This window comes from Coffea arabica, chromosome 4c, assembly GCF_036785885.1.
Source record: "Coffea arabica cultivar ET-39 chromosome 4c, Coffea Arabica ET-39 HiFi, whole genome shotgun sequence".
Lineage (NCBI taxonomy): Eukaryota > Viridiplantae > Streptophyta > Magnoliopsida > Gentianales > Rubiaceae > Coffea > Coffea arabica.
In genome coordinates, this window is record NC_092316.1 from 48389982 (window position 1) to 48399768 (window position 9787).

The following is a 9787-nucleotide window of genomic DNA, read 5'->3' on the forward strand; positions in this document are numbered from 1 at the left end:
ATGCAGTTAATGTGGAAGTATGAGCCATCATTGCTGAGTCTAGCCACAGGGCTGTCAAGCTAAGAACCAACTGAAGAAAGTTGTTCTGAAACCAAAGCCTGCAGCTGTAATGCAATGAGTTTGGATTTTAAAGAAGATAAGATTAAGGGGAAAAAAAGGAACAAGGATGATCCTGATCCTCTTTATACTTCCTTTCTATATAGAACTCTTGCGTTTTTTTTTTTATCTATTTCCAGTAGATGATTTGCCAATTTCCTTGCTGAATTAGATAAAATTTTCATAAAATTTTTTGGACAAACCTCACGCTACAGCAGAATCAAAATTGTTGACACAAAAAAAATGGCCAACTCAGAATTCAATGTCTCAAAAGATGCGAACTTGTGGAAACAAAGGCCACGCAGCCAACGGGAGAGGCAGCTTCGATTGAAGAAGAAGATTGACATTTTGTAACTACAGCCAAAAAAATGCAAAATTAGTACGGAAAAGAGAAAAAAGGATGTACAATGTAAAAGAAATATCAAAATATCAATAGACTAATACAACTAATCTCAAAGAATGGCAATATGATGATTTTCACCAGGGAAATAAAGAAGAAAAATAGCAGAGCAAAAAAAGGAACCAACCATACCACAGAGAAAATGATAGCAGTAGGACAACACCAACTGGTTTTTCTTCTTTTCCCTGAACCAAATAAATCACTATGATTACCTAAGAAAAGACACAAAGGAAGTATCAAATCATCTCTAGGTGGATCAATGGTTTAGAATTCAGAATGCACAATGAAGATTAGAGAAGACTATTGTCTTCTTTGAATTTTGAGGAAACATTCAGCTCAGGTGGAGAAAAGGGAGTTTCCAATCAATCAATTCATCATTTCCCAAAATGTAATCCATATTAATATTAAATTATCCACGATCTAAGGGCTAAAAACTGAGTTCAATTTCTAAATCTTGATCTGATGGCCATTCATTATTAGACAACACATGCAAATTATATGTTATCAGGTAGGTTTAACCATTTTGGCCAAAACGAAACTGGTAGACCCCATGGCTTTTTTAAATGTTAAAAGAGATTATCTGCAAAGTGTCAAGCAGAGGACAACCAACGTGTCCCAAAGAGAAGATGTTATAGTAACCCACCCTCTCTTTCTTTTCTTTTCTTTTTTTTTTCAGCTCAGATCTTCTATTTTATTTACATACTATCCAACTCCCCTATCTTAGACCCATTTGATAATACAATTTAGCACTTAAATTTAATAAATTTAGATCTTCAGATGCGTTTGATAACAACAAATAGAACATCTAAATTAATTAAATAGTACTGAATTTTTTAGGCAAAACTTGCCTTCAAAATTAATAAGTTATTCATTTATCACTGAATATGATATACACTCAAATGTATCAGATTTAATACTTGATAATTCAATAATTTAATAATTTCAATTTTCAAATTTTAACTTTATCAAACACGTCCTAAGTCTAGTGATGGCATGGACTTGGCCGCTGTACTAGTGAGAGTAATTCTACTTTCTTCTAGGATTATAAAAGCTCAATTCAATCCCTGCCAAGCTACCCAACACCATGTCACTTTTGCCATAAAATAGTCCATTGTTCTCTAACCAATCAAGTCCGGAGCCTCACAACCCAACATTCATTGCCCCTTCCTTCTCCAATTTCAATGAGCAAAACCCCAAACAGAGTTGTAAAAAGCATCTTAAAGTTAATTCAGCAACGCTCGAAAATGGGGTCTCCTTAATACTTCATCTCTCCTTTGATTCATCCTTACTTCTCCATCTTTCTCCTTCTCTTTCTCACTTAGAGCACACACAACATATATGTGTTGCGCCCCATTTTTTCGCGATAGGAAAATAAGATGAGTGCTTATAAAAATGTGATTTTATTTAAAAATAAGAGAAAAATGACCTAAAATGGGACTTTAAAGAATGCGACAGTTTGGGTCCAAAATTTAGTCTAAAAAGGATTTTTAAGAAAAAAAAGGAGTCGCCACTTGGTATTGAGTTTTGGTGTACCAAGTCACCCAAAAATATTTTTAAATAAAATAAAATAAAACCCTTTTCGACAACTTCAGGTCTTTGAAAATAGAGAAAATGAATTCGGGAGTCACGGTTGAAGAAAGGGAAGGCAAAGGTTTGATTATCTCAAATTTAAGGCACCATTTCAACCTAATCTAAATTAGTTGCGTGGTTTAGTCAAAATTTTCTTAATCTAACCCTTAAATTTATCACATTTGGATGTTTCCTACATGGATGCAAATAAAATATCAAGAGGGGCAAAATGTCCATTCAAGGGTTTAATTGATACCAATCGCATTAATTGCGAAGGCCAAAATAATTTCTTGAAGGGGTCACGGATATGCGAATGATGAAATTTAATGAAAAAGAAAAGAAAATTAAATTATATATAGAGATATAAGTGATCAAAGAATAGGGAATGCAACATAATGGGTACGGGAGGCGAAAACTCGTGACATAATTTTCTTATACAAAGATTAATGGGGTATTTAAACTAAAGAGTTATAATCACCCATATCCCTGTTCAAAGAATAATTCTCCTAATATGAACAAGCAAATGAACTAACTTATTCCACAATTTCTTAAATGAAATGCAATTTTAAATGATATGATTAACACATGTAGAGGGTAGGGGATAGAGAATAATATAATAGAAAATATCATGCAAATGAGAAAAGATCCTAAAATAAAAATATGCATGAAAATGTAATGAATATCACACAAATGAATCTAATACATGAACAATATAAGGGTCTAGCGTTGGACTAACCCACTTCTAAAGAACCTTACTAGCGTTGGACTAGCAAGCATACGGAAGGAGAAGTCACAACTAGCGTTGGACTAGTGTGGTGACGCCATACATTAATAATACATAGTAAAATAAATAATACATAAATTAAAACAAATAAACATATAAGAGCACGTAGCACATAACACGTGAGCATAATATCTAGATGCAAATATCCTAAAGGAGCGAGTAAACACGTAATCACACAAGTATGCAAGCACACAAACAAATAAAAGCAAATAGAGACCTAACTATTACATTCGGGGGTCCTAACTACAATCTAAAAGGGCGAAAAATAAAATAATAACCTAACTATTACAATTTGGCATTTAAATGCCTATCAAATAATCAAAAATTAAATTAAAGTAAATATACAAAATTTAAAAAACAAATAAAATGAATAACTAAATAAAATAAAATAAAAACATTCAAAAACATGCAATTACACACATAAAATCACATATGAGTACATAGGAGAATTTAAAATAACACAAGAAGATACCTCCCTTGATGTAGTAGCTAATGGGGAATGGGATTTGCCCTATTTAACTCCAAAATTAACAGAATCATCAAGGCACCAATTTAATTAATAAATAAATCATAAAAAATGAAAATAAATATGAAATCAATCAGTTGAATCATTCAAATGGAATATAATTAATAATCTACGAAGAAAAGCAACTTCTATTTAAGAAATCAAATCTGTCACGGACCTAATTGCAAAGATTAATAAAGTTTTAGGGTTAAATTATAATTACTACAAAAATTTGGGGTCAAAATTAAAGAAAAATAAAGTTTATGGACCTATTTGCAATTAATTAAGGACCTAATTGAAAGAAATTTAAAGTATTTAGGGTCACAATACAATAAAGTAAAAGTACAGGAATTAAAGAGCAAATTCATTTCTGGTCTTCCTAACCCAATAGGCGCTTGGACCAGATACTACCTAAGTCCAGCCAAAAGTCCAAGCCAAAACACACAGGCCAGCCCATCTTTTATAACTCAAATCCAACCAAAATAAAACATGGGTTTGACCTTCTAGCCCAACCAAAAATAAGAAACAAGCCCACAAAACAAATAAAAATTAGCCCAACCCATCCTTTTTCTTTCCTTCTTTTCTTTTCTTCCTTCTTCCTCCACTTCCCAGCCGTTATGGCAGCTGCCGGCGGCGGCGGCCACCGGCAAATTTTCCGGTGGCCAAAAATTGCCCAAATACACCCCTTCACTCTATTTTTCGCGTAGATTCCATTTTCGGAGTTAATTTTTACAAAGGATGACCTGAAGGTGGCCAAAATGCCAAAAAACAGCTACAGTTTTTATTTTTCAAATCACCCTATCTTTCACCAAAAATCATAAAAATTATACTACAACACTCTTACAACTTCTATAATACAATTATGATTTTAATTTGACAAGAAAACAACATAAAATGGTTAAATTAAAGCAAAAACAGCCCCTAAATGAAGAAAACTACTTCAATGCCTTTAAAGCTCAAAAACTCCAAAATATTTAGAAAATTCCAACATTTTCAGACCTATACTTGCCAACGGTTATCTATTTTGACAAGAAAAACATGCACAATATTCAGTTTTTAATTCGCTTTCCATTTTTTTGCATTTTTACAAACACCTAACATGCATTCACAGAAATCATCTTTTTCTTAATGTTTATTCATGGCTTTACCCCAAAACTTCAACAACATTAGTAGCAACAACAACAAACGAAAGCAAGGGACAAATAAATGGTAGCATGAATTTAATCTGATTAATTGAGGAAAGGAAGGTTTGAAAAAGAAAAAAAAATAAGTACCTCAATGAAGGAGAGAATGTGTTAGTAGCCGAAGAAAAATGGAGAGTCAGGAGCCTCGAGCACCCAAAATTTCTTTTGTCTGGCTTTTTTCTGTCCGTTGAAAGCTCAAGGAAAGCCAAAGGGGAGAGCCCTTTTGTTTTTTATCTGTGTCTTGTCTCCTCTTTTTGGGAGAGAGCCGAGAGCTTGGTATATGCTGGAGCAAGGGTGGAGTCTTTTTTTTTTTCTTGCTTCCTTTTTGCTTGTCTGTCAAGAGTCCCCAAAGAAAAGGCCAAGAGAGAGGTCTTAAAGGTAATCTTAAGAGCCCTTCTTTGCAATTTTTTCTCTTGGATCCGTTGCCGCTTTTTTCTTTCCGTTGCTTCCTTCCTTTCTCTCGTGCTTCTTGTCCCTTTATCTTGTCCAAGAGAAAGTGCCAATAATGGAAGCCAAAAGCTCCTTTTCCTTCTTCTTTTGCTTTTTGGCCTTTTTTCATTGCCTTTTCCATTCCTTTCTGGAATCTTGTCCGCCAAAGCTTGGTCAAAACAAAATTTGGTGGCCATCATGATGGCCAACGCCGCTTCCTCTTTCTTTATTTTTTTCTTTTTTTTAAAGAAACAAATCTGTCAATATATAAAAAATGTAAGAAAATAAATATTTCAATAAAAAGTATTCAAGAAAACATTAAAATTTTAACAAAATTTTGGTGTATATAGCTTGCTCCTCTTTGTCTAGAGTTTCGAAGAAATTCAAGACAAAGAAGTAGACACCAAGTCACTTATCTGTGTCTTCTAACTGCACCTGAACTAAAATATCAAGCCAACAATTGGCTGAAATTATTGAACAAAATGATGCAATGAAATTTCAAAAAAATGTGACTGAACTCATGTAGAGTTGTCTATGTATCCCGCCATGGGAATCATGTCAAACGTAGTTCGAATACCAGTGAACCATAATGAAACAAGTACATTGACCATTTGTGATCTTTGCGAAGTCAAAGAAGTCTGAGCTCTCAGAACTTCTAAACATGAAACACAAAAATGAATGATAAAACACAAAAGTAAATTGTCATAACTAGAAAAAGATGCGCGGAGGGACACAGTTACGCTCCAACAGGAAATTAAATGCAATTTTTTTTTGAAAAAGATGCGCGGAGGGACGCGGTTACGCTCCAACAGAAATTTAAATTTATCAAGAAGGGAGATAGAAGGGTACGCGGTGGATGCTGAGACTCACCAACAGAAATTTAAATTGTCAAGAAGGGAGATAGAAGGGTGCTCGGTGGACGTTGAGACTCACCAACAGGAATTTAAATTTTGATTTTCTGATCTGTCAAGAAGGGAAGGTAGAAGGGTGCGCTGTGGACGCCGAAACTCACCAACAGTAAATTAAATTGTCAAGAAGGGAGGTAGAAGGGTGCGTGGTGGACGCTGAGACTCACCAACAGAAATTTAAATTTGATCTTCTGATCTGTCAAGAAAGGGAGGTAGAAGGATGCGCGGTGGATGCTGAAACTCACCAACAAGAAATTAAATTGTCAAGAAGGGAGATAGAAGGATGCGCGGTGGACGCTGAGACTCACCAACAGAAATTTAAATTGTCAAGAAGGGAGATAGAAGGGTTAAGAAAGGAGATAGAAGGGTGCGCGGTGGACGCTGAAACTCACAAACAGGAATTTAAATTGTCAAGAAGGGAAATAGAAGGGTGCGCAGTGGACGCTGAGACTCACCAACAGAAAATTAAAGTTGATCTTTTGATCTGTCAAGAAGGGGAGATAGAAGGGTGCGCGGTGGACGCTGAGGCTCACCAACAGAAAATTAAATTGTCAAGAAGGGAGATAGAAGGGTGCACGGTGGACGCTGAGACTCACCAACAGAAAAATAAATTTGATCTTCTGATCTATCAAGAAGGGGAGATAGAAGGATGCGTGGTGGACGTTTAGACTCACCAATAGGAATTTAAATTGTCAAGAAGGGAGATAGAAGGGTACGCGGTAGACGTTGAGACTCACCAATAAGAAATTAAATTATCAAGAATCTAGATTGTTCAATGGAGTTGAATCCAAACCCAAATACCTATCGAGAGAATGAAAATATGCTCGAAACCTAGATAATGGGTCGGATTAAACTCGAACCCAAATAGCTAGCGGAAGAAATGAAAATACAAGTTCAATGCTATCGAACTGAAAAATCAGAATGCATGTTGCTCAAAAGGTAATAAACCAAGACAAACTTACTTGGTGGACTTATAACTTTTCTTGATTATTCGGACTTTAAAAGAGAAGGAATAATGATTTTTCTTTCCTTTTTTCAGAGATGTACAGCGAAGTTCGGAGCCCCATCCTTCTACCATTTGCCCCAGTATGAATTATACTCAACTAAACCAGTATTGTGTCACATAATTTTTCTTGCAAAAAGGAACAAGGAAAAGAAACAACTGTGATAGAAACACTGCCACCACCATGTGATCCCTTTGCCTTGAGAGCCATGTAAACATGAGTTTCAATATCGACAAATTTCTTTCTTATGTTCAATCGACAACCTCTTCAGAATCCTTGCAACTGTCAAATGTCAATTGACCATACTTTATTATTATAGGACCTTCAATTTCATGACTCCTTTGGAATAAATTATAGGGGATTATCTTTTGAGTGAGACCCAATAAATGAGAAACATAAATAATTAAAAAATATATTATTCATCATGCAATAATGCTAATATGAAATAAATAATGATACATAATAAATAAATAAAATAGTAAATAGAATAGTAAAACAAAATTGTTGAATTTTTTGAATATAGGTCCACGGATCAAAAGTTGGATTCATATTTAAAGGACGGCCTTTGATGAGGAAAAATGCTCCATCTGACCCCTTCGACGTCATCCATTTTGGAATTCATTGTCGGCAAAAGAACAATAGTATGAAAGAGACCCAAATCAACATAGTCACCAGTTTTCAGATCTCAGCAATCTTCTTCTTTGTTGTTGATTCTCTTGTATTCCAAAACCCTACCTTAGCGCCTTTTTGGATTTTCACTAAAGTTGCCCCCACCCTTTTCTCTTTTTTTTTTCTTCTTTTGTTTATTCTTCTCTCTTTTTTATCTTTTCTTCTTTTTTTATCCTTTTTTTTAGAAGGTGCCCTTTCAGGTTTTCACCTAAAGACATAGACAAAACAACTCTAACCCCAACTGTATCAATCCAGTCATATTCTGATAATAAGTAGCATCAGTGAGACAACTTTCTCTAACATATTTCAGAAAAGTTATATTTACATCATTTGCCAATTGATTAAGAAAAAATTTTCCTCAAAATACTGCAAAAGATGAAAGTAGACAACTTTGAGCTCTTGTAAATAGGATTGGATGAAGTAGTGAAGGAGAGGTTGAGGCTTGAAAGTGGATCATATAATGGGTTTGCAATCACTTGGGATAGCATTCTTTCAAAAACTTGCTCCGATCTAGGGTCGAAAGAGATAAAATTTTGCCCCAGTTAAATTCTAACCCAAATTTTCTATTTTTCTTTTCTTCTTTTTTTTTTTTGCTTTTTGTTCTTCTTTTTCTCTTTTCTTTCTTTCTTTTTTTTTTTGGAAGAAACAAAATTGCCCTAGTATGGGGTTAATGATCTTAAAGGATTGCCAAGTGAAACAGGAAGGTGGTTCTGAAAAGTCAAAAGGAAAAAAAATAAAATAAAATAAAAAATAAATTAGGGATAGGATATCGAAAAGGAAAAAAAATGAGAGGGAGTATGCCTTAATCCGTCTCTTGCAAATTTTTAAAGAAAATTTTTTATAATCAAATGAAAAACTTTTTACATATGTCTACATTGATTGGTTGGGGAAAAACTTGACCGTCCATTTTCATAAGGATAAACGCTCCTCCGGATAACACTTTCTTAACAATGAATGGTTCTTGCCAATTGGAAGAAAACTTCCCTTTAGCCTCCTCTTGCATTAGAAGAATCTGTTTCAAGACCTTATTTCCAAGTTCAAACAAATGGGGTTTGACTTTTTTGTTGTATGCCTGAGGCATTCGTTGCTGATAACATTGTCTATGACAGACGACATTCAATCTCTTTTCATCAATCAAAGACAACTGCTCATGACGTTCTCTGACCCATTTAGTTTCTTCAATCTGAGCTTCCATCAGAATGCGTAAGGAAGGAATTTCAACTTTTGCAGGCAATACTGCTTCCATTTCATACATAAAAGAGTAAGGAGTTGCACCGGTAGAAGTCCTGATTGCAGTTCTGTATGCCATCAGTGCATAAGGCAGTCTCTCATGCTAATTCTGGTGTGTTTCAGTCATTTTATGAATGATCTTCTTCAAATTCTTATTTGCAGCTTCAACAGCTCCGTTCATCTGAGGCCTGTAAATGGCCGAATTTCTATGTCTAATCTTGAACTGTTCACACAATCCATCCACCATATCATTATTGAGGTTCTTGACATTATCGGTGATCAATGTCTCTGGTACCCCAAAACGACAGATGATATTATTTCTCAAGAAATCCAACACTACTTTTTTAGTCACATGCTTATAGGACGCGGCCTCAACTTACTTGGTGAAATATTCAATCACCATTAAGATGAATCGATGCCCATTTGAAGCAGGAGGATCAATAGTTCCGATCACATCTATTCTCCAGATCGAACATGGCCATGGAGCAGTCATACTATGCAATTCTGTGGGAGGAGCACGTATAACATCACCATGCATTTGACACTTAACACACTTTCTAACAAAATCTACACAGTCATGCTCCATGGTAAGCCAAAATATCCTGTTCTCATGATCTTCTTAGCGAATAGATGCCCATTCCTGTGTGACCCACAAATCCCACTATGCACTTCCTTCATCATATAACCGGCTTCCTCTTCATTGATGCATCTCAGAAGGCCCAAATCAAATGTTTTCTTATATAGCACATCTCCATTCAAGAAGAATCTTGATGACATTCTGCGTAAAAATTTTTTTGCAACAGAATCAGTATCAGGAGGGTAGGATCCCATTTTCATGAATTCCTTAATATCATTGTACCAGGAGCGACCATCAGTGACCCTTTCCGTAACCAGACAGTACGCTGGTCTATTCTGAAGTTGAATATGTATAGGTTCAATCACCAGCTCATCTGGATGTTGGATCATCGAAGACAGAGTAGTTAAAGCATCAGCAAAGGCATTACCAGTG

The 9787-nt window shown here is 35.1% G+C and overlaps 1 protein-coding gene and 1 long non-coding RNA gene across 2 annotated transcripts; both read right to left on the minus strand.

Moving 5' to 3' along the window:
* Positions 1 to 243: 243 nt before the first annotated feature.
* Positions 244 to 5115, minus strand: LOC140005371 (uncharacterized). Its single transcript, XR_011813212.1, has 2 exons — positions 629 to 5115; positions 244 to 450 (listed from the first exon to the last, which is right to left on the minus strand). It is a non-coding gene; the product is annotated as an uncharacterized lncRNA (long non-coding RNA).
* A 3277-nt stretch (positions 5116 to 8392) lies between these two features.
* Positions 8393 to 9316, minus strand: LOC113739248 (uncharacterized). Its single transcript, XM_027266478.1, has 2 exons — positions 9159 to 9316; positions 8393 to 8846 (listed from the first exon to the last, which is right to left on the minus strand). Exons 1-2 carry the CDS (start codon positions 9314 to 9316, stop codon positions 8393 to 8395), a joined length of 612 nt encoding a protein of 203 aa, XP_027122279.1.
* Between the last annotated feature and the right edge of the window lie 471 nt (positions 9317 to 9787).

Coding starts and splice junctions, on each gene's coding strand:
- LOC113739248 (XM_027266478.1), bottom strand. CDS start 9,316: ATGCATGGTGATGTTATACGTGCTCCTCCCACAGAATTGCATAGTATG. Junction 8,847..9,158: donor GTGATTGAATATTTCACCAA/GTAAGTTGAGGC, acceptor GATGGCATACAG/AACTGCAATCAGGACTTCTA.